The sequence below is a fragment of the Mauremys mutica genome, chromosome 2, assembly GCF_020497125.1.
Source record: "Mauremys mutica isolate MM-2020 ecotype Southern chromosome 2, ASM2049712v1, whole genome shotgun sequence".
NCBI classification, from domain to species: domain Eukaryota; kingdom Metazoa; phylum Chordata; order Testudines; family Geoemydidae; genus Mauremys; species Mauremys mutica.
Genome location: NC_059073.1, coordinates 158,726,775 through 158,751,787, shown reverse-complemented (window position 1 = coordinate 158,751,787; position 25,013 = coordinate 158,726,775). Strand labels below are relative to the sequence as shown.

General features: G+C 44.2%; 1 protein-coding gene across 2 annotated transcripts in view; it reads left to right on the top strand.

The window, feature by feature from the left end:
- Positions 1–25,013, top strand: part of TRIO (trio Rho guanine nucleotide exchange factor) — a 452,008-nt gene that overhangs the window by 335,456 nt on the left and 91,539 nt on the right. For both annotated transcript variants that reach the window (XM_045004406.1, XM_045004407.1), the window contains exon 34: positions 2,676–2,919. In XM_045004406.1, coding sequence (XP_044860341.1) covers positions 2,676–2,919 — 244 coding nt within the window. The remainder of the gene's footprint in view (positions 1–2,675; positions 2,920–25,013) is intronic.

Below are 25,013 nucleotides of genomic sequence, written 5' to 3'. Positions count from 1 at the left end.
TTTAGGGAAAATGAAATCTATTGTTAGCTAACTTCCATTTAATTAAGGGAGGGGGAAGAAGGAACATCTGTATGAAAGCAGAAAGCTATAGGTATTCAGATTGGTTGTCTTGACAAGATGCATGGTTTCCAAAAGTGGTGAAACTTGTTGCTGACCTATGCTTAGGGTAGTGGGGAAGAGGGAATGTGCTTTTCATGAGAAAAAGTTTGGAGCCTTGTATTTGACACCTTATGAAGTCAGACTCTGTGGACTTTTTCTCAGACCCCTTCAGGCATACACATGTTTTCAATTGTTTCAGACTTAGTTTGAAGAGGGCTATAACATAAATCAGTGCCAGAAACCAAGGGAAGGCTCTTGACTTTTTCCCCTTTGGCATGACTTTAGGTGGACTAAAAGCTAATATAATGCAAAGGAAGAGGGGGGAGGGTAGCAAGATATTTTTAATGAGTGAGAAGGTAGCATGTTTGCACCTCATAACTTGAGAGTTGGGACTGTCTTGAAAGATGAACTAGAAGCTGTGTGATTAATTTCTAGCCAGAACCCGGGGGGATGGGGGAGGGGTTGCAGGCTGCTGTACTTTCCTTAATTATGAGAAACATAAGGTTTTTCTTTCCCTCTCAAGAAAAATCACTCCATGTGCACACGCAACCAGGATTAGTTAACAAGATTGGCAGGTAGTGGTCATGGGAAAGCTCTGCAGTTCAGCAGGCTGTCTGTCAGGAGGTATGTCCCGTGGATGTGGCAGAGATTGGGAAGGAAGAATGGAATTAGTCTGTCTGTGGTGTCATGAGTTGCTTGGCAAAGACTTTTCAAATTCTTACTTGGTGACAGAGCATTATCCTGGAGAAGAAAATTTCTATCTTGCCTTTCAGCCCAAGAAATTTGATTAAAACTCATTTATAAGTAATAATCCAGATGTGTATTTAGGCCTGTGTCTAAAGTACACAGGACTTACTGGTATCAGGATAAAAAGGAAATTTTAGTTGTAGCAAAATTAGGTAAGCAAGATTAAAGATTATAAAATGTTTGTGTCATAACCTCTGCAGTTACATTTTCTAGGATAAGAACTATAAGGGAATAACTGTCTTTATTAATCTGAGTATAAACTGCAAGAAACATTCCCCCATGGTATTGCACAATTAGCCCCATGAAATACGGGGATTTTGTGTCTAAAATGTTTGATGTTTTCTGCTATTGGAAGTTGCATACCAGATCAGATGAAACATTAATCTGTTCTGTTCTAATAGATTGTGTTGTAACAGTGGTACTCATCATACACCAGGAGAAAAAGTAGTCCAACTAGAACACTGCTGCTGTAATATTACTATTAGAAATTAAAATCAAGTTAAAGGTTCTTAAGGAAGCTGGGGTGCAACTAGGGAACTTCAGTATGTTTATCTACATGCTTTCAGTTAATCTCAAACAAGGTGAAGCAGTAGAGCATAGTTAATCTGGATCAAAATAATTTTAATTAAGTGCTTAGAAAAAAACTAGTGAGGCATGCTGGGTTTTGCCAGCACCAGTTCACATGCATATTTATGAGTGTGAAGTCTTTTTGTTGTTGTTGGGTAGGGTTAGGAAGGAGAGAGTTAAAAATCTTGACATGCAGCTATTTTGGGGTCCGTATCACAAAGAATCCTAAAATAGTGGTGTGCAAGGATCCCTATGCTTAAGATATGTGAAAAGTTCATGGTAAAATTTTGACCCACATATTCAGAGACTGGTTTTGAGGTGTTTGATCACTGGAGAACCTGGAGGGAGGTGGTGAGCAATTGCAGAAAAGTGTTCAACTTCCTTTTCTCAGCCAGTTTGTCTTCCTCCCGCTCCCAGTTGCAATTCCTCTTCACTTCCACCGAGTCACAGGGCCTCATATTTAATAGTGGTGTCTTTGGCTTCGTGCCCCCCCCCAACCACCACATGCCTGTACACTGTGTCCTGGGTAACTGCTACCTCGGACCCCTGGGGTGAGGAGGAGGGGTGAGAGGGCTGGCTGATGAATACCCCACCACCACCACCACCATCTCCTGCTTTCGCAGAGGTTACCTATTAGAAGGGTTGTCTAAGGTGAGCCAAGAAAGGTCTTCACTTCTCTAAGACACTCCACATTGCAATGGGAAGGTAAAATCCCTTCCTCTCTTGCTTTAGCTGTCTCTGCACTAAGCCCAGGACCAAATAATGCACAAAAGACCTACTGTGATGGCTAACATACCTTTATGGGCTTTAGTTGTGTGTCTAGTTACGGTACTAAGACTTGCAGGGCTCCACCTGACCCTGTTTTCAGTGGGAAAAAAGAGTAGGTTTCCCTTGCTGTCTTGTGTGGAGTGGTGAGTCTGCTTTTTGTCTTCAGTTTTCTCAAGATACCCTTGGGAGAAAGCTACACCCAAAAGCAAGCTATCATTCACAGCTCTTGGAATCATTCCGCACAGTGAATCTGAGGTGAAGGAGAGATGGGGGTTTGCAGTAAATCTTCAAAACTGACAAAGTTTCTTTAAAGCTAATACATTTTAATATGGTGCCATTTAAAAAAAAAAAAAAGAAAAGAAAACCCCAGAAAACAGCCATATTGTAAATTTCAAAGACAAAAATATATCTTGTCAGAAATCCTAAATAAGCAGTGGTGTGTAAAAAACTGCAGTGCAGCACCCATCCATCCCTTGTTTTCTCTCTTTCCACAGTTGTCAGGTGGCTGCGAGTTGACTGTGGTCATCCATGACTTCACAGCATGCAACAGCAATGAGCTGACAATCCGCCGTGGTCAGACAGTGGAGGTTCTAGAGAGGCCACATGACAAGCCCGACTGGTGTCTGGTACGAACCACAGATCGATCCCCTGCTGCAGAAGGGCTAGTTCCTTGTGGATCACTCTGCATTGCCCACTCTAGAAGCAGCATGGAGATGGAGGGTATCTTTAATCACAAAGGTAAGTGAGAATGCGTTTTACGTTCCAGTTGTTGGCCTTATTGCAGCACTTCATATTTTTTTAGTAAAAAATGCTGTGTAAGATAAGGGTTTTTTTTAAGGGTTTCATTCAGTACCTTCGATTTTTATCTATTCTTGGATAAGACTTATTGGATGTAGAAGTCTGTGGGTAAAACTTGTATTCCAAGACTTCTGAGGACTCAGACTGAAGCTGCTCAGCATCTTGCATGTGAAGTGGAGAAGCAATGGGATATTTGGAAGCCATTAAGACAAGTTATGTCCTCTTAAAATAAACCGAGTTGGATGTTGTCCTGGAGCAAGCCTTGACACTGTGCTAAACTGTGCCTCCGAAATTTAGCAGTAAAAAATTTAAAAGGAGAACAGGGTCTTACCCTGCATGGAGACAAAATTTAAGTTCAGCTGCTTAAAAAAAAACTATGATGAAAATTTTTGCCACTCACAATACCAGTTAGCTATGTAGAATGCTAAGTTTTTCTTTCTCTGCATTTTAAAAATTGTACTATGAGACTTGGGAGATTAGGCTTATTTCTTTGTCTAGTTGTTCGGCTTTATAAGTAGCCTATAAGGAGCCTAATCATTAGACTTCAGCCGCAGCTATTTTGGGTCCTGTTTAAAATTTTTTGTGCATAGTTGTTTGAAAAAAAACTTTATATGTAAGAGCTGGATCTGGTTTTCCAAATGAATGATCCCCTTTTTAGGAAATCCAGGGCAGTATGGGAGGCTGCCTGTAACTTTTTATTAATTTTATTGGGGCTCAGGAAAAGCAAGTTTTTTCAATGTGAATGAGATATTTCACCCTCTAGAAAAGAGAGGGGATTGTCTTTATTTGGTGTATTCCTGGATAAGTGGGTGTGGTGTTTAATGTTCCAGTCCCCACAGGATTCTATTATATGTAATATCAGTTTAGGAATGAATAGCTGTCTCTCTTGACTTTTTGATTGGGGGCAATTGATTTCATTCCCCAATTAGGCTGATACATAAAGTCTGTGCTCAGAAGCAAATAGGTTTATTGGAAAAGGCGGTTTGCCTTTAAAAGAAGCCTTTTGAGCCTCTTCATTTAGAATAGAGAATGAAATGTAAGTTATGAGTCAAAGTACCTCATCACAGATGCAGTAAATAGCTAGATAACTTCTACATTGATCAGATTGTATTATAAGCAAGAAATGAGAAATCAATTGGTGGAAAAAAATTGTCTGTAATGGTATACTATGCTGTTGGAAAGCACTTTATTTTTCCCACTTCATTGATTTTCCATCCAGCTCCTTGTTCTTCTCTTCTCTTTTCTTTTCTCTTCCTGGATTGTTCAGCTTGTGCAACAATATGGTTGGCTATAACAGGAAAGCCTTATGTGTTACTTGGGTGTGCAGCATGCCCAGCAGGAATTTTGTGTATGCAGGGTGATGTAGCAGAGAAAGCTGAAGATTTTGTCTCTAGGTTGATGCTTCAACTTTTTTGTCCTGTGGTATTCTGGGTAAGGAAGCCTAGCAGCCATTTGGATGATTAATTGATAAATATTTTTTGGTTTCACTAAGGCGTTTCTTCTTTTGACTGGGAGTGTGAAATCATAATAACATTGTGTCACTGTTCACAAAGGAAGCCTTTGAAGAAAGAGAATTCTTATTAGAAAGGGCAAGCTGGATTGGACAAAAGGAAAATTACAGCATGTGATATGGGGAATATTGAACCAGTTATAACCAGACTCATGTGGGATTATGTGTGAGAAACAGGGGCGGCTCTAGGCACCAGCAAAACAAGCTGCTGCCTAGGGCGGCAAAATATAGGGGGTGGCAAAAGGCTGGGGCTGGGGCCCCAGCTCATCCTGCCACTGCGAGCCGAGGAGCGGCCCGTCCCCTGCAGCCGGGCAGGGCCGCGCTACCGGCTCCGCTTGGGGGAGAGGGGGGGCCCCTTACCGGTAGCGCGGCCCCGCCTGGCTGCAGAAGACGGGCCGCTCCTCCTCCGCTTGTTCCCCGGGTCCTAAACAGCCCGGCAGCAGCTTGGCTGGGGGAGGGGGGTGGGGCTGAGCCCCGCCCCGCTCAGAGCCGCGTGGTCAGGGGGCAGGGCTACAAGCTCCGGGCCGAGTGGAGGCAGCTGAGCTCAGCCTGGAGCTCACGGCCCCGCCCCCTCCCCACGCGGCTCTGAGCGGGGAAGAGCTCAGCCCCCTCCGGAGCCATGCGGCTGCCACACAGAGAGCCGGGGGTGAGCAGCTGGGGCTAAGGGGCAGGGAGTCCCGGGGACACTCAGGGGGCAGGGAGGGGGCACAGGTTCTGTGGGGGGGGGCGGTCAGGGGCCAGGGAAGGGGGGGTTGGATGGGGGGGGTCTCAGGGAGGTGGTTGTCAGGCACCCCCCGACCCCATTACCCCCCAGGCCCAGCCCTGACCCCCAGCTCCAAGCCCAGCCCCTCTGAGGTGGGCACCCCCCCAAACCCATCCTCCCCACCCAGCCCTGACCCCCAGCTCCAAGCCCAGCCCCTAGGACCTGGGCACCCCCCCCGGCCCCATCCCCCTCACAGCCCTGACCCCCAGCTCTGAGCCCAGCCCCTCTGATCCAGACACCCCCCTCACCCCATTCCCCCCACAGCCCTGACCCCCAGCTCCGAGCCCAGCCCAGCCCCTCTGATCCGGACACCCCCCTGACCCCATTCCCCCCACAGCCCTGACCCCCAGCTCCGAGCCCAGCCCAGCCCCTCTGATCCAGACACCCCCCTGACCCCATTCCCCCCACAGCCCTGACCCCCAGCTCTGAGCCCAGCCCCTAGGACCTGGGCACCCCCCCGGCCCCATTCCCCCCACAGCCCTGACCCCCAGCTCTGAGCCCAGCCCCTCTGATCCAGACACCCCCCTCACCCCATTCCCCCCACAGCCCTGACCCCCAGCTCCAAGCCCAGCCCCTAGGACCTGGGCACCCTCCCGGCCCCATTCCCCCCACAGCCCTGACCCCCAGCTCTGAGCCCAGCCCCTCTGATCCAGACACCCCTCTCACCCCATTCCCCCCACAGCCCTGACCCCCAGCTCTGAGCCCAGCCCCTCTGATCCAGACACCCCCCTCACCCCATTCCCCCCACAGCCCTGACCCCCAGCTCTGAGCCCAGCCCCTCTGATCCAGACACCGCCCCGGCCCCATTCCCCCCACAGCCCTGACCCCCAGCTCTGAGCCCAGCCCCTCTGAGCTGGGCACCCCCCTGACCCCATTCCCCCCACAGCCCTGACCCCCAGCTCCGAGCCCAGCCCCTCTGATCCGGACACCCCCCTCACCCCATTCCCCCCACAGCCCTGACCCCCAGCTCCGAGCCCAGCCCCTCTGATCCGGACACCCCCCTGATCCCATTCCCCCCACAGCCCTGACCCCCAGCTCTGAGCCCAGCCCCTCTGAGCTGGGCACCCCCCTGATCCCATTCCCCCCACAGCCCTGACCCCCAGCTCCGAGCCCAGCCCCTCTGAGCTGAGCACCCCGCTGATCCCATTCCCCCCACAGCCCTGACCCCCAGCTCCGAGCCCAGCCCCTCTGATCCAGACACCCCCCTCACCCCATTCCCCCCACAGCCCTGACCCCCAGCTCCGAGCCCAGCCCCTCTGAGCTGGGCACCCCCCTGATCCCATTCCCCCCACAGCCCTGACCCCCAGCTCTGAGCCCAGCCCCTCTGATCCAGACACCCCCCTCACCCCATTCCCCCCACAGCCCTGACCCCCAGCTCTTAGCCCAGCCCCTCTGATCCAGACACCGCCCCGGCCCCATTCCCCCCACAGCCCTGACCCCCAGCTCTGAGCCCAGCCCCTCTGAGCTGGGCACCCCCCTGACCCCATTCCCCCCACAGCCCTGACCCCCAGCTCCGAGCCCAGCCCCTCTGATCCGGAGACACCCCTCACCCCATTCCCCCCACAGCCCTGACCCCCAGCTCCGAGCCCAGCCCCTCTGATCCGGACACCCCTCTGATCCCATTCCCCCCACAGCCCTGACCCCCAGCTCTGAGCCCAGCCCCTCTGAGCTGGGCACCCCCCTGAGCCCATTCCCCCCCCCGCCCTGACCCCCAGCTCCGAGCCCAGCCCCTCTGAGCCGGGCCCCCCCCTCACCCCAGTCCCCCCACAGCCCTGACCCCCAGCTCCGAGCCCAGCCCCTCTGAGCTGGGCACCCCCCTGATCCCATTCCCCCCACAGCCCTGACCCCCAGCTCTGAGCCCAGCCCCTCTGAGGTGGGCACCCCCCTGACCCCATTCCCCCCACAGCCCTGAGCCCCAGCTCCGAGCCCAGCCCCTCTGATCCGGACACCCCCGACCCCATCCCCCACTGCCCTGACCCCCAGCTCTGAGCCCAGCTGCTCTGAGGTGGGCACCCTCCGACCCCATCCCCCCACCCCAGACCCCCAGTTCTGAGGCGAGCCCCTCTGAGCCAGACAACCTCCTACCCCATCTCCTCACAGTCCTGAGCCCAGCCCCTGTGAGCCGGGCACCCCCCAGAGCCCAGCTCCCCACCCAGCCCTGGGCAACAGCAGCACCACCTCCAGGCAGTGACAGCCCATTGGCACCAACCATCACCCAGCAACAGCCCATTATGTAATTGCAAATGTATACAGACCAGTAAAGCATTTAATGTTTTTAAATAATGTATTTGGTGTATTTTCAAATTATTACAAATTAATTTTCACTAGTTATTTTTTACATTTCCAAATACATGTTACTATAATATTGCAACTTTTTTTTATGGAAGGGGCCCCCAAAATTGCTTTGCCCTGAATCCTCTGGGCGGCCCTACCCAGTGTGTGTGAGGAGCCAGGGAGGGAGGGAAACGGGGTCCCCTGGAGCCGAACCCGGGCTGCGATGGTGGCGAGGGGCTCCTGGAGTGTGTGAGGAGGTGAGCGGCCGCCTGGGTTCGTCGGTGCTGAGCAGGTAGCCCCGCAGCCGGAGATCCTCGCCTTCCCTCCTGCCAGGGCTGGGCCAGGGCACCGTGAGGCTGAAGAGCAGCAGGTCCAGGGGGCTCTCCAGGTCCTCGGCCGCCAGCATGTCGGGGGTGAGGGCGGTGAGCGCGAACTGATCCACCTTGGCCACCAGCAGTGCTGCGAAGCCCAGGGAGGGGGCCGTGTTCTTTGCGCCACCCCGTAGCCGTGCCGCCACCTGGAAGTACTCCCGCTCCGTGCTGCCCAGCAGCTCCACCCGCATGGGGACGGAGTCTCAGCTGGGCCAGGGCTCGGCTGCAGTGTGCTGGTAGCGGATCCCACATTTCGGGGGGAGGCCAGTGCTGGGGCAACAGGGGGTGTGAGTGGGGGGTACTGGTGGGCGCGGGGGCTCATGTCTGGGGGTGGCGTTATATCGAGGTAGCGGTGTACTTTGAATGTGTCTTGATTGAATTTGAGGTGGGGATAATCTGTGATTCCAGTTAGCTAATACTTAAGCTTGTATACAACTGCTAGTTCTTCCTGTTTATACTCCATACTCCCTGCATTTATAGACATTTATGATGTTGAGAAGATTATTTCTCTCTCACTCACTCACTCTTGTTGCTCCTGTGTGACCCTGTTGTAATTTTTAATTTCTCCACAACTTCCAGCCCTTTGTCAAGGTCACCATTTTTATGTTTACCAGAGGGATTTTGTGACCTGCCCCCTTTGAAGCTAGTTTAACGTCCTCCCCACAAGTTTGGTGAGGCTGCCCTGGAGAATTGGGTTCTATCTCTGGCCTTTGCCACAGAGTTCCCATGTGATGCTGGACAACTCACTTAAACCAAACTTTTCACAGGTGGTCAGCTACTCACTAATTATGTGTTCCTAATTTTCTGGATGCCTGATGTGAGAGCCTAGATTCTCATTTGCAGAAGTGTTGACAAGTCACAGCTGCAACTGAAGTCAATGGGGGCTGTGATTTGAACATATGAAGTGTTTTAAAGTGATGAATACTCTGAAAAATCAGGTCCTAGGTATTTCAGATTGCACACCCGAAATTAGGGGATACTTCAGCCTTATTGTCTCTGTGCCTCAGTTCCCCATCTGAAAAATGAGGATAATACCAGCCCCAATCCTCACAGGAGTATTGTGAAGCGCATAGATTCTGTAGTAATGAGCAACATAGAAAAGCCCTTGATGATGATAATTTTTTCTTCAGAGAAAGGTTTAAATAGTTGGCAGTGAATAAGTTATCAGGCCACATACCGAACAAGGATAGATACTGAATAGTTGCTCATTCCATGATCATCATCCGTCCTCTGCACTGAATGAGGCAGGAGTCATGTGGGGGAAAAAAATAGTATGGATCATAGATTGTATCATAATGCATATGCACAAGGGGGCTGACTTTAATTTTGGTATTTCCTGACACATTAATGCTCCACTTTGAATCCATACTATTCTTTAAACGTAGTTTTTTTCCCCCATGTCATATAATAAAGCTTTTGTGTTATTTGAGTGAATCAACAGATGTTTTTGGTATTAGGTTTCATATTTTTATTTATTTTGGTAGCCAGCATACCTGAGTTGAGATTTTTTTCAAATGAATCAGCTTCATTTTCTTTTCCCCCCCAGTTGGATCTTTGTAGATACAGGTGGTAATCCTCCTCAGTTCCACAGTCACTTTCTTCCTCTTCAAAACCACCACGCAGACTAAAGTGTGAAACAACTTCATTTTGAATATTTTTCTGAAATCCATGAAGACAGATTGTTAAAGCTCTTTGATTCCTGCAGTCAGGCCTGGTCTACACTACACGTTTAAACCGATTTTAGGAGCATTAAACCGATTTAATGCCGCACCCGTCCACACTAAGAGGCCCATTATATCGATATAAAGGGATCTTTAAACCGATTTCTGTACTCCTCCCCAACGAGAGGAGTAGCGCTAATATTGGTATTACCATATCAGATTAGGGTTAGTGTGGCCGTAAATCGACGGTATTGGCCTCCGGGCGGTATCCCAAGTGCACCACTGTGACTGCTCTGGACAGCAATCTGAACTCGGATGCAGTGGCCAGGTAGACAGGAAAAGACCCGCGAACTTTTGAATATCATTTCCTGTTTGCCTGATGGTACAATATGACTGATATCCATCGTTGTCATCAGCCTTGTGGCAGATGGTACAGTACAGAAGGATTGGTATCCGTCCTCATCATCAGCCCATGAGTGCTACTACTTCCCAGTAGATGGTACAGAATGGCTGGTAACCATCTTCATCATAGCAACAGGGGGCTGAGCTCCATCAGCCCCCGCCCTTCATGTGTAAAGAAAAGATTCTGTTCTGCCTGGACTGTCATAGCAGCGGGATGCTGGGCTCCTCTCCCCCACACTGCTTAATGTCCTGTCTGGACTATCATAGCAGCTGGAGGCTGCCTTCACCTCATTTTATCTCACTAACGAGTCACTGTTTCTTATTCCTGCATTCTTTATTACTTCATCACACAAATGGGGGGACACTGCAACGGTAGCCCAGGAAGGCTGGGGGAGGAGGGAAGCAACAGGTGGGGTTGTTGCAGGGGAACCCCCTGTGAATAGCATGCAGCTCATCATTTCTGCGGGATCTGACACGGAGCGGCTGTGCTTTCTGGTTCTCTGATACACTGGTTCTCTAGTACACTTGCCCCATACTCTAGGCAGGACTGATTCTATTTTTAGATACCATAAAGGAGGGATTGACTCGGGGAGTCATTCCCATTTTTGTCTTTTGCGCCCCCGGCCGACCTCAGCCAGGGGCACCCATGATAGCAGCAGAGAGTACAGTACAGAAGGACTGGTAACCGTCATCTCATTGCCAATTTACAATGGAAGCAGATGGTACAGAACGGCTGATAACCATCTCTGCTATCATGCAGAAGCAAATGAATGCTGCTGTGTAGCGCTGCTGAATTGCCTCTGTCAGCGGCATCTAGTACACATACGGTGACAGTGACAAAAGGCAAAACAGGCTCCATGGTTGCCATGCTATGGCGTCTGCCAGGGCAATCCAGGGAAAAAGGGCGTGAAATGATTGTCTGCCATTGCTTTACCAGAGGAAGGAATGAGAGACGACATTTACCCAGAACCACCCGCGACAATGATTTTTGCCCCATCAGGCACTGGGATCTCAACCCAGAATTCCAAGGGGCGGGGGAGACTGCGGGAACTATGGGATAGCTATGGAATAGCTACCCACAGTGCAACGCTCCAGAAATCGATGCTAGCCTCGGACCGTGGACGCACACCACCGAATTAATGTGCTTAGTGTGGCCGCGTGCACTCGATTTTATACAATCTGTTTTACTAAACCGGTTTATGTAAAATCAGAATAATCCCGTAGTGTAGACGTACCCTTAGGAAGCAGTGAAAAATCGACTCAACAGTTTCCTACTTTACATAATAGTTGGAAAATTATAGGATGTCCAAAAGCTAAAATGTACTTCAGAGGTTTGATATAGCAAGCCTCTTCTCTTCTAATATAAGTAGCTAATTCCTATGTTGCATTTATTTATTTATTCATTCATTCATTCATTCTCAAGGGGATTTCACCACCATCAAATGTAAAAAAATCATGTTAGTTGTGGTTTAATTCTCAATTAACTATCTAAAATCTGGATTTCTGTGGTAACTAGAGAGCCAAAAAGGTTTCATTTCAGGAAATCCTAGTGCTTGCAGCCAATCTAAACACCCGTGGTGGTCAATCTACATTAAATAAAACACAACACAGTGTCAAATTTTATTCAGGCTATATTAGAAAACGCTAGATGACCAAAACATTGGTTTGAGAGTATTCTGCACTGAGGCACAGCTGTTGCCTTTATTTTTTTTAATAAATAAAGCATATTCATAGTTTAGAATATTAAAATGTCTGTAAGGCTGGGTAGGAAATGGAACTTACAAGAAAACTCTTGTTTTTAGGTAACATTTTTATTAAATGTGAAAACAGGGAACATATTGCAAGTGAAGGAGATTTAATCCATATAGTGGATGTTCATTCAAATGTTCTCTATCAGAGATACCCAAAACATAGCATGATGCCCAATCTTGGCATAGTAAAGCTGTTTTTATAAGTTATTTATGCATTTCTATCTGTTTGACATGTTATTTACAAGTAACACAACACAAAAAACAATACTCAAATCCCTCTGATGTATATAAATCTATTAGGAAAAAAAGACAAGAAATACATGGACAAGACTGGAAAAGAGGTAGTGGAATGATTGAATAATAGTTGGCTCACAATTATAAAGGGGAAACTGCCAGTTTAAAAATCATATGACTCTCTGAAAAGGGTTTACATTTAAGAAACAGGTAAGATTATGGCAAAAAACAATGATTAGAGGGCAAAAATTCTCCCTCTTACGTTGCTTTGTGCATTTGACAGCACTTTCCCCCCATTCTGTTTCACTTTCCTTTTGTCTAGGCAATTTCCTGTGTATGTGTGTACCTTTCACAACACAGATATGATTGCTTTTAATAGCAAAATGTAATTATAAACACACCAAAATTTAACAGATTAGCTTGCAAGTTGACAGTCCATTTAACCTTGATAAGATAAGTGTGATGATGAATTTGTGTTTTGCGACTCAAGGCTGGATTGCTGCATAATTGATACCTGAGGCTAATAGTAAAAGCTGTGCAGTTTCTGCAACTTGTTCACAGTGGAAAAGCAGATGACATATCACACTGGTCTGTGCTCATGCCTCAATAGCTCCTCATTCAGTGTAAGGCTGTTGTCCTTATAAGAGCTTGTGGTGGGGCGACTGCCCCATCCCCTGAGAAAAGGGGCTGGAACAGGCCAGAGAGGCTGCGCAGGCCAGCATCCAATCAGCAAAGGCCTGTGGAGAGCCAATCAGGGCCGGGCTGGGCCCTATATAAAGACAGCTTAGCAAGAGAGAAGGCAGTCACTCCCTGACTAGCAAGGGGGGGAGGTCTAGCTCCTGAGGTAAGGAGGTAGCACCTTGGACAGAGCAATGCTGGCCAGGCTCGGGGGAGCAGAGGAGAGCTTTGGCCCAGTTGCCTGCCAGGTTGCGACCCCTGCTACAAAGGGTTGAGAAGGTGCACGGGATCAAGGGGGAAGTGGCCCAGGGAAGTTAGGCGGACAGGAGGGGAGCGAAGGAGGGCAGAGAGAGGCTGCTGCTAGAGGGTTCCTGGGTCGGGACCCAGAGTAGCAGGTGGGCCTGGGTCTCCCCCCCTTGCACTGCACCTGACCACAGAGGAGTGGGGCCGAGACGGACTGCAACCTGCTTCTGAAATGAGGGGCTAGACTTTGGGGTTGTGGTTAGCCACCAAGGGAGGTGCAAGTCAAAGGACTGCTGTTAACACACACACACACCCCCGAAAGGGGGTGAGACTTGAGTAGTAGACTGGAGCAGAGGGCAGTGTCCTGAAGAGGGCGCCGGCAAGCAGGGAGCAACACAGGTCCCAAAGCAACAGAGCAGGTGACGGGTGAGACACCATGCATCGAGGACACTCCACGGCTGACAAGAACTAATTCCCGGAGCAACCAGTGGGAGGCACCAGCGGTGGTGAGTCGTCACCCCACCGCAGAGCCATAAACAGGATACGGCCAAACTACTTTGAACAGCATCACTCCAAGAATTCTGTAGTTAGTGGGTACTAAGCAGCTGGTGGTATCCATGACAAAACTTGCTAGATCTGAAGTTGGTCTATTGTCAGTCGTTGCCAGCTATGGAACTTCCTGTCGTAGGAGTTTTGGTCTTGCTTTACGTCATACTCGACTAATCCGTTTGTACAAGGTTTCCCTGAATGTAAGCAGTGACACTTTCCAGCTCTTCCCCTCTCTTTCCCCAAAGAAAGACATTCTGTGTTCAGTCCCATGGAGTAGTACCATTCAGAATCTCAAAACTCCTGAATTTCATACCTCGACTCACTTGTGATCTGAACACGTCTAATACTTGGATGGATGGATATAAATTATAGTTATTGAAGGTAAAATATGACCAAGGTGCGGGCAAGGGCTTTCACAGTGGTGACAGAGGGAAAAAAAGAATGGTTTTGTGTGGGGCAAAGGAGACAAGACATCATGTAGAGGAAGGAGTCTGATTATAATAGTGAAAACTGGGGATTCAAGGAAGGGTGTAAAGTAATAAAAATGGGAAAGTATCAGAGGGGTAGCCGTGTTAGTCTGGATCTGTAAAAGCAGCAAAGAGTACATGCATCCGACAAAGTGGGTATTCACCCACGAAAGCTCATGCTCCAAAACTTCTGTTAGTCTATAAGGTGCCACAGGGCTCTTTGCTGCTTTTAAAAATGGGAAAGTAAGATGACTTCATTAGTGACACTTTATTTAGGCTGGAAGAGTGGGGAAAGATACAGATAAGGTGGTTAAAGTAATCCAGGCTTCAGAAGACCAAGGCATGCACAAGGGTTTAGGGATAGAATGAATAAGGAGGAAATAACTTACATGAAATACACAGGCAGATATGATGGGACATAGCAAAAATTGTATGTGGGAGAAGGATAGTTATGAATATGAGACACCAGATTTCCAAACCCAGGGAAAAGGTCAGGTGGTGGATTTGTCAAAGTGAGTATGTAGCCAGATTATAGTGCAGCCTTAAATACCTCTGAGTTTTTGTGTTTTTAGTTCCCTTTTCCTACCACATCCTACATTAGCTATCTTGGATCTTAACAGGTCCCAATAAAACTTCGGAAATCAAATTTCTGATAGTTTTCTCTCTTTAGCAGAGTGTTTTTCTCCAAATCAAATATCAGATTATTATTTTTTCCCAATTATATGTATCTCTGACATTTCAAATTTTCTCAGAAGTATTAACAGAATTGATTGCTCCATTAAGGTATCTGTGAATCATGAAGGATTATATTTCACCATTTCAACCCACGAGACTGGTCAACTCTGTCTGCAGTTTATAAGTTGCCTTGGTTCATGGGTATTAAAATGTGGTTAAAGAGTTCGCTTCTGAAACTTGAATGGCGACAGTGAAATCTTCCTACCCCATAGGAAGTTAATTTTTTTTTTCTAAATATTAGCTGGAAGGGAAATCAGGGTATAAAAAGTATTTGCTTCAGAACAGATGTATTTGCACAGCTGATCCTTTGGAGATAGAAGGTACAAAACCAGAAATTCTGGCTGGCTGCCTAGGATTTCCCCAGTATTTTGCATGTAATTAGCTTTGCTCTCATGGCAATTTTCTGAAAATTTTTCAGCGAGGTTCAGACCAAGGATAGGCTGTAGCCATCAAGTTTTGTTTGCTAGAAATGTCCTTAGTTTATTGCATTGAAGACAGAAGTCCTAGAATATTAATTACTTTCTGTGGTAGTCTTTCCAGGTGCTGTACTCTGCGTTAAAGTTGCTGAGAAGAGAGGCTGTTGAAATAACTTCACCTTTTTACATACACACTTTTTCAGCTTCCCTTGCAGTACAGCCCATCTGATCAGTCATTACTCATACTAAACTGGAGCTGCTACAGTATATCATAGCATTTTAAACTAAACAATATTATCACTTTTTAATAGAAGAATGTGTGTTCTTGCTAAATAGAGATGGCTTTGGTTTCAGATAGCCTCTGAAGTGTGCTGCTTTGAGCTTTACAGTATATGATTGAGCTTCTGATGTAGGTGATAGTGTACCAAAGCAGTAAGGTATGTCCTCATTTCAGTACTGTTTTCAGTCAAGCTTTATTGGCATTGTCAAGAAGTGGTGGTGCACTGAAAATAACTGCTGAATTAATGTATTAACGTGAATAATGCCTAGTATGGAAGAAGCAAGTAGGAGGTAGGATTTTCACTGTGAACTGGACAAAAAGAAAAGGCCAACTGCATAAATGAATGAGGCTGGAGAGACCCTTCCTATTCTTAAGGAAACTATCCCTAAAATCTTCAGAAATGTGGTATAAGTTTACACATGCCTCTCTCTAGCTCTCTAGCCTTTTTGTAAAGAGCAGTCACAGTAATGTATTTTTAGCAGTGGTGAAAGCAGTATCAATCTGTGTGTAATTCTGATATGAGCAAGCCTGGAGAACCCAGGTGTCCGAAATAAAACTTAGTTACTCCTGGTAACCTAGGCACTTTAAATCTTCTGGGCCTTGGGCTGTAAATCAGTTTGCAGAATGCTCTTATACAGTAGACTAAATACAGTATAGCAACACTTAAGTCCTTGAATAAAAGACATTATCAAAGTAATGCAACAAATTCAAGATTAACATGTCAGTTCAGTGCAACTGCACCTTATTCCCCATTTACAGCACTCACTCTAGGCTTCCAGCTCCTGAGCCATCACCTCTTTTCAGCTGATACCCACCTCACCCTCCTTCCTTACTGGAGTGTTTCCTATACTGTGTTCTCCCTAGCAAAGTCATGCAGCCTACGCTGGCCTGCTTTACTTTTCTCCTCAGAAGATGGTACACAGTGCAATTGCCACAGTTAAGCTACCACACAGCTTTTTCTAAGCAAGCACATTTATTCTTAAGGTGAAAAGCATTACAGAGAAAACTGTAAAACAATAAAAGAACCTACACGCGTCAATCATCTTACCAGAGATCATCCTAGCTCACACAAGATTTTTTTCCTGTGGTTTAAATTCATCACAGCTTCAGCTCAGAAGAAGAACCCTTGTTAATGAGTCAGTTATTCTTTTATACAATTTGTCTTTGAACTATCCTCATGTAACAGGTGATCAGCAGACAAAAGATGTCCCCCTGAGGATGAAGCATTAAAGGCTGAGTCCTTATGAAGGAGTTTGCAATCCCCTTCTCCCAAGTCCGTCCTAAGAATTCCACTACACGTGTATTATCCAAAAGATCATACATGCCTACCACATTGTTCAACATAGGCTTTTGAAGCTCACAGTACTACCCAGAGATTGCATTAATCCTGTTTTCTTCCTAAAGAAGCTCCATACAATCCCACATTGATACACAAACATTTGCATTTTTAATACAATGAACTCCTAAAATACTTACACTTCATTCAGTACAGTGTGTCCAGACATTGCAGGAAATTGCTGTAACTGTTACATAGCCTAGTAACTGGATGCATTATGGTTTATTCTTTTTCTTAAGGCCAAAATTTATCTTCTGTCCAAGATTATTACGGGCACCTTATTGGGCGTGCTTCATATTTAGTATCATATACTAGTTCAATCCAAGGAAGAGTCCACTATAAATCAAGAAGGGTTTTTTTATTTATAAAAAGTCAGCTTTCTGTCTTGCTGCACTTTGAGACCAGTGCCTGTGCCTAAACATTATTTTTAAAAACTCCTAAAATTTTAGTGCAAGCTCGAAATAAATAGGGAATTTAAGTAGAGCTTATTGCATGTGAAGAGTAATAAATATATTGAATGGAAAACAGTACTAGGGCATACAATTGAAGCTAAGCATAACAAATTTAAGAGGTACCTATCTCTTCCTGGAGGAGAGCTTTGCGAGATGTCAAATTAAGAAAGTGATGTCTGGGATAAAATTTTGGTGAGGGGAAGGTGGTTAGGAAGTACAATTGCTGCTCTTGTAGAAGCTCCCTCAATTTGGCCTTTGGGATTGGTGCTCCCCTTCATGACTGCTGCCTTGTGCTAACCTTTACATTTGCTGGTGTGATGCACCCAGAGCACTAAACGGGAGAGCAAGAAGTGGTTCTGTGGTTCCCCCCATTCCATTCTTCAAACTTTGCAGACAATACAAAACTGCACAAGATAATTAAGTCTTAAGATGACTACAAAGAATTATAAGTGGATCTCACTAAATTGGGTGTCTTGGCAACAAAATGGCAGAGGAAATTCAGTGTTGGTAAGTGCAAAGTAATGCACATTGGAGAACATAATCCCAACTATACATTCAAAATGATAGTGTTTAAATTACCTGTTACCACTCAATAAAGAGATCTTGGAGTCATTGTGGATAGTTCTCTGAAAATATCTGCTCAATGTTCAGTGGTAGTCAAAAAAGATAACAATGTTAGGAGCCATTCAGCTTGGAAAAGAGAAAACTAAGATGAGTTATGATAGAGATCTATAAAATCATGAATGGAGAAAGTGAATAGGGAAATATTATTTACTCTTTCACATAAAACAAGAACTGGCGTCATCTTGTGAAATTAATAGGCAGCAGGTTTAAAGCAAACAAAAGGAAGTACATCTTCACACAATGCACAGTCAACCTGTGGTACTCGTTGCCATGAGATGTTGTAAAAGCCAAAAGTACAACCAGGGTTCAAAAAAGTATTACATACATTGATGGAGGATAGGTCTTCACTATTAGCCAAGGTAGTCAGGGATGCGGCCTCATGCTCCGGGTGTCACTAAACTTCCAACTGCCAGAAGCTGGGACTGGACGACAGTGAATGCATCACTTGAAATAGCCCTGTTCCATTTATTCCTTCTGCAGCATCTGGCACTGGCCACAGTCAGAAGGTGGGATACTTGGCTAGGTGGGCCATCGTTCTGAGTTAGTATGGTGGTTGTTATATTCATCCTATAGTGAGATGCTAGCCCATGGAAATCTGTCAGCTTAAACGTGCAGAATGAGAGCGCTGAGAGGTACATTTGGCAACTCCCTACCATCAGTAATTCTATTCCCCTTTCTAGTCTCCCCACAGTCTTGGAGGACAGCAGAGAAGATCCTTGGTGACTCCCTTATGGGCAGAAGAGCAGCCTCATGCCAGCTTCCTCTCCTCCCACAGAGGGGAGACAGAAGTAAGGCCTCAGCCCAAGGACAAGGGAATGGGCCCCAACAACAGTGATCACAGAAGAGGGTATGGAGAGAATAAAATAGGGTAGAGTTGTGAATGAAGTAATACGGTAGTTTTGAAAGAAAGAAGTAGAATTGAGAGAAACCAGATGGAATGAGGAAGGGAAGGAGGTTGAGGTCCATCTCACAAAGTAGGTTATGGTGGGTAGAGAGAATAAGGTGATGATGGAGATGAAGAAAGAAAACATATTACTAATACAGGCATGAAAATATGGGGAAATAACAGAAGGAAGAAATTTGACCAACTGGAATGCAGTATAATTCAGAGTAAATAACGACAATTCATTAAACAGGAAAAAAAAAACTGTAGAGAATCAGATGAGAGGCAAAATTAGAAAATTAAACCATCTAGGAAGAGAGAGGAGAAAGAGGATCTTGCAATAAACAAGACTGAGAATTAGATAAACCTAGGCACAGTAGCAAGAAAGGAAAGTGAAATGAAAACAAGAAAAGGAAGTTTGGTAAATTAATTGAATTTTTTAAAATACATATTTTTATGCCAATTTAGGTATGAAAACCTTGGTCAGTCTTGGTGATGGCCACTAAAACTCTAGCTCCTCTGTTGACCTATTTTTAACCTCCTTCAGTGATTAATTTATTTTAAATGGGCATTAATGACAGCTTGATTGGCCTTTTCCTGTTCTTGAGTCTTGTGCTCTGTGGAGAGTCTTGTGCAGCCCAGTTTACACCATGTATCCAGGAGAGTGAGAATGTGTAACCACTACATTGCAGGGTGGGTTAGTGGGAGAGGCCCAGGCCCGAGGAAGAATAACATTTTCTTTATCCACCTCAAAAATATGGTGTCAAGTATCGGAGGAGTAGCCGTGTTAGTCTGTATCCACAAACACAATGAGGAGTCCAGTGGCACCTTAAAGACTAACACATTTGTTTGGGCATAAGCTTTTGTGGGTAAAAAATGCATCTGAAGAAGAGGGTTTTTTACCCACGAAAGCTTATGCCCAAATAAATTTGTTAGTCTTTAAGGTGCCACCAGACTCCTTGTTGTTTTGCCAAAAACATGGTGAGTCTCATGCTGTTATGCATACGTCAGTTTGAAAACAAGGTGATAATGCTCTCACAGGCCCTGGCCACAGCTCTAGGGTGGCCCTCTCTGATATTGACATGAAGTGGTACTTGGAATAGGCTGCATTCTGAGGATCTGCATAGTAGCCTCTCTTTGTTTCCTCTCTTTGCTTGATCAACAGTGGAAGGTTACATTATTGACACTTGGGGTCAGAGTCTCATTTACACTGACATCTTTACATTGCACAGTCCTCACAGTGTGAATAAGTCATATTTACATCCATTTTATTTTAAAGCAGTGTAAAGGGGGCCTTAGATGTTCATCGTTAGGTTTTGGAGTTAACATCCCATTGATAAATGGGGAGAGTTCACATTTTCCTTCAAACTGTTTTTGTCTGTAGAATTAGGAAGGCTTCATTACATTGGTTTACATTTTGAAATTTTCTTGGTAAACATCAAGGTTACAAGCGTATTGTGTTATGAAAGCTAAGATTCTGGAGCATGGTATGGGAGCCACAATGGGAAAAGACCGTCTTGACAAGTTGTAATATTTCAGGGGGTAAATGTCATCCTTTGTAAACTGGTACCAGCAAATTACACCCAGGACTATTCTGAGAGAACTGTATTTGCTAGAGTACAGGGTTTGCTTAGTCCTCTTCACATCATAAAGGATGTGATCACAGGAGCTATTGCCAGTATAAATCTTTTTCCAAACCAATTATTTTTGGATTTCTTAGGCATTAGCTAACTCAGCAAAGATGGCATGCTCAGGCTTTCTGTGGTAACTTACATAAACTGGGTGTTTTTTACCTACATTCTAGCTGCTATCCTAAAAGCAGCTTCCATGCCTTCCTTCCTTAGGGGGATCAACATGTACCTCTCTCAACTAAATATGGTTTCAGGGATTCTTTATTTTAAAGACTGGACTTTACCAGTTACGAAGAAAGGAATAATATAAAGTGCTGCAGGAAGCAAACGTATGCAGCACTAGAGTTGTAAATATTAATAAAGATATTAATGAATACTTGGTGATCTGTGTGCCTAAATTGATAATTTTAAGACTAGTATCTTTTCTAAGGGAAGCCGGACATGCAGTGCATAACCCAAACACAAAACTTCATTAACTTTCAGGGTTGGTGAATGAATCCTTACTTTTTAACAAAGAGAAAACCATCTGTAATGAAATGTTAGTGCACACAAATTTGGAGCAGTTAATAATTTTCCAGCTATCTCTCACACCTGTCAATGTGTTTAGTGCAGCATAGAGGCGATACACCATCTTCTTTCTCCCTCCTCAAAACTCTCATGAGTAGGGAGAATCGTGTGTGTATGTGGGCATGCTTGTGTGTCCGAGAGAGAGGAGAGAAATTAAAAAGTTTCCTTAAGCCCTAATTGCAGCCACAAATATGCATACATTTTGTGTGGTAAATTATGGTCTGAAGTTATTGCTCTGCTTGACAATATTAAAAACAAATAAAAACCTTCCTCAATAAACAGCTCTACGTGAAATCCTGGCTCTGTTGAAATCAATGGCAAAACTCCCATTGACTTGAGTAGGGCCAAGGTTTCCGCCCCCCTGTTTTTCGTATAAGAGCACGGGTATATACTGTGTATATATATGAGAGAATTTAAGTGAAATTTTTTAAAAAATAAACTCCTATCAGGCACTGAATCTGGAGCCCAGTCCTCCACCCTCCAGAAATGCTTTGAACTAATGGCAGTGTTATCAGATTATCTTGCTGTTCCACAGGATGTGACAGGGAGGGATAGTGGAGAGTGCCTCTCCCATTATTACACAGCTGAATATGATGGGAGGGCAGGAAGTCAGAGTGAGTATTTTTTGCTAAATATTAATGTTTGAACCCTAAACCCTGTAACTAAATTGAGTTTAATGTGCAGGTCTCGCATCCATTTCCGGATACATGTTATCCCACAAGGAGCTCCAAAAGTTCCACCTGCCATAAAGTGTAACACTATTGCTGTTTTACCCATAGATGCCATGCAGATATAGATTATTTTTATTAGGAAGTTTCACTGTCTAGAAGTCCAAAGAATACACCCAAGTAGAAAAGGTTTAAGGAAAGTTGTTTTTAACTAACAAAAATACACTTGTAAAATATGAGACTGCTACAGCACATGATGTTTATTAGCCATATCGTTATTTGTTATATTTTTAATTGCTGGTAAAGTTTGCCATTTGAGCTGTGCAGATCCTCGGAGTTCTTTTTATTGTATTTGTCATCTCCTTTGGAACAGGATGCCTTAAGGGAGAGTTTACTGCATTAAACTACTTGAGTAGGTTTAATCATGCAGCTATAAGAAACTACCAGACATGAATTCAGATTTTTGTGTACAGGGGCTAATGCATGTTGGAACGTAAGGGGAAGGAGTAAACTAGTTAATTGGAATGTACCAGTGTTATTGAAATATAGCGGTGTTAGAGTTTCTAAAGATACGAAGAACTTGTGGACCTATAGCAGTGCCTTTAATAGTTGAATAAAGTTAGACAATGTAAAGTATTATAACATGTTTTAGATCAGGATAGGAAAAATTTCTGTGGTTTAGTACCACTGTTTGGACCAATTCTGTGTAATCTCTTTTGAATGAGGTGTAAAACTGATGTCCTGATCATTTGTGCTTGTCACAGCTCTCCATGGAACTTTTTTGCAAGAGCTTTGGTATCCAAATTACAGCTTAAATAATTAAATTCTGATGGTCTAAAAAAAAATTGCCCTGTTTAAAATGGTTGAAGTATTATTCCATTCTTGCCTGTAATAGTGCAAGACAGTGCTACACAACAGCTATACCAGATGGATTCCACCCCATAAGCAAGTGAAAGTAATTACTCTGTGTGTATGTTTCTACATAACACAAATAGAGTTAAATAATTATTAATATAAATATCTAATAATTTTGAAGGGTCAGTGATTTTTTTTGTTTGGGTAAAACTCTCTGGTTACCAATTTAAATTGCATCATTTTCTCTGTAAAGCATTTAAAGAGGTTGCGTGTAACTCCAGAACATACCTTCACTTTTCAAAACATTTTATGAATGGGAACACGCTACTCTATTTCCCTTTTCTCAGTGGCCAGGTATATTTCCAGTTAAAATGTAACCACCATCATGCCCCACAGTATCACCTTACAAATCTCCTGACCTCTCCCAGTGTATTCACAAATGAAAGTCAGTACTTAATCTAGTTGTTTTCTTTAGCACACTGATTCCTTTTGTTTTAAAGAGTTTTGATGAAAATCTTTAAAAGAAAAAAAAACAAGCAATTTATTTGTTGCAAAACTTTATTTAAAAAAGTAAAACAGTTCATGGCGAAAGTTTTGAATAACCGTACATAGACATCAACTAATTTGTGTAAAATTAGTGTTCAGCACTTCATTAGGAGGGCAAAGTATTCCTCACTTTGAACAATTGCTTTTTTTGGCACTCTACTATGGAGAAAGGAGGCTGTTTTCTTCCCCCTTGTTAAGTAATGTATGTATGAGGAATAACATTCCTTACAGTCATCCAAGAGAGTTCCAGTGTTTGAATTATCTGAAGCTGGTTTTGTTGTGGTTTTGCTGACAGTGACTGGAATCCTTCAAGCTAAATTGGCATTCTGCAGTGGTGACTCTGCTTAGGAGTCAGTGTTTTCCCAAACCTTATCCAGATAAATGCAAAACAGGGACATTGAAGCATTCAGTGTTTCTTTGAAAGGTCGCTTCATCCTAGAATGTGGTGTACAAGCTCCACTTCTTATTCTGCAGCATAGGACCGCTCTTAAAATCTAAATTAGTCAGAAAATAAATTATTAATATAATGAAGATGATGTTTGTGAAGATCTGTGCTTTCATGATTGTGCCTGTATAATTGCAGACATTTGCCACACTTCTGGCATGCCTTGTATAATCATAGCGATGGAAGAGACTTAGTCAGTAATCAAGTCTATAACCCAAATGAGATTAACTATTTTCAAGCTTTAATATTTCTGGTTAGAGTCTTAGTAGCTGAGTGACTTGGTGGCAGTTCTTCACAGTTTAGTTATTGGAAAATTCTCATTTCATAGGACGAAAAGAAGTTCAAAGGAAACTTATGAATTGTCTGGCGATTCTTGAGAACCAACCAAACAAACAAAAAATTCCCTTCCATCAGTTTTCAGTTTAACCTTGTTTCCCATTTTGAGCCAATTTAAAAAAAAAAGAGAGAGAAAGAGAGGGGCGATGATGCATGTTTGACTTTTTGTGGAAATAGTCATCATATGCTGAAAGATGGAAATGTTAATGGATACCCCAAAGAAGCGACCCTCACACCATTACCCCCAAAATGCAGCTTCTGATTTTACCCAACAAAAGGTGCTTTTCAGCTGGCAGTCCCGCTAGGAAGGAACAGGAAATAATGTGCTGAATTCATTTCGAAAGAAGCAGTGTTCTAATCATTCCGCTCTTGCGGTCTGCATAGTGTTATCTGTGGGGTAGAAGAGCAGAGAGAAGTTTTGTGAACAGGGCTATCTTTGTGTCTGGAACCTAAGAAACCAGATCCTAGTGGGCGCAGCTGTGCTGGAAGTACTGAAACTGTAGACACATTCTACAAAGAGGAAAAGCAAAAATTAGACTCCTTTCACAATTTCTATTTTAGTATAATGTTAAAGTTACCTTCAAAGTCTCCACCTGAAATTTATTTATTGAAGTACTCTTGGTTTCCTTGTTAGAGTGCGGTATTTTGGGGAGGATGTAGAAAGGAGAGTCTGAATTGGCAGAGCTGGCAACAAAGAATGAATTATGTGGGTTCATAAGCAAGCACTGTTTGTTTCTTTTATGTGAAATGCATATTGTAAATAAAATTCCTACTAGTTTGTGTAACATTAGATTTTAGTCCAAGAGTTTAATAGTTGCAGCTTTATATGTCTGATCTTTAGCTTTAAGGCCTGGGTGGTCTTATGTCCAGTACGATAGTGCACAATTCTAAATATTTATCCTCTCCCTCATACAAAAACATGGATCAGGATTCTGATGGTTAAACACTGAAATAAGGAAAGTATTTGCCTTTATAAGATAGCTTTTAAAAAATAACATCTTCAAAACATGGCATTTAGATGCTGGAAAAACTAAGTAATTTACCCTAGTGTAACTCAAAATAAATATCTTGTTTCTAGCAGGTAAAAATGAACTAGCATATTTGCATTTCAGATTAATGGGAATCCTATTCATAATTTGTAGTGATAACTTCTAAATGTATGAAGTATTCTGTGAAATGAATGTATGAGACACGTGGGAAAGTTCCATAAAGGCAGACTGTTCATCTGGTGTTGCTTGAATGTTTCATTGACTTTAGGACTGTTTAAAAAAAATCTCTTCCAAAGAGACTCATCAATTATTCAGTATACGGAAATAAAGGGAGAAGGATGGATGTTCAGTGGTACAACATAAATAGG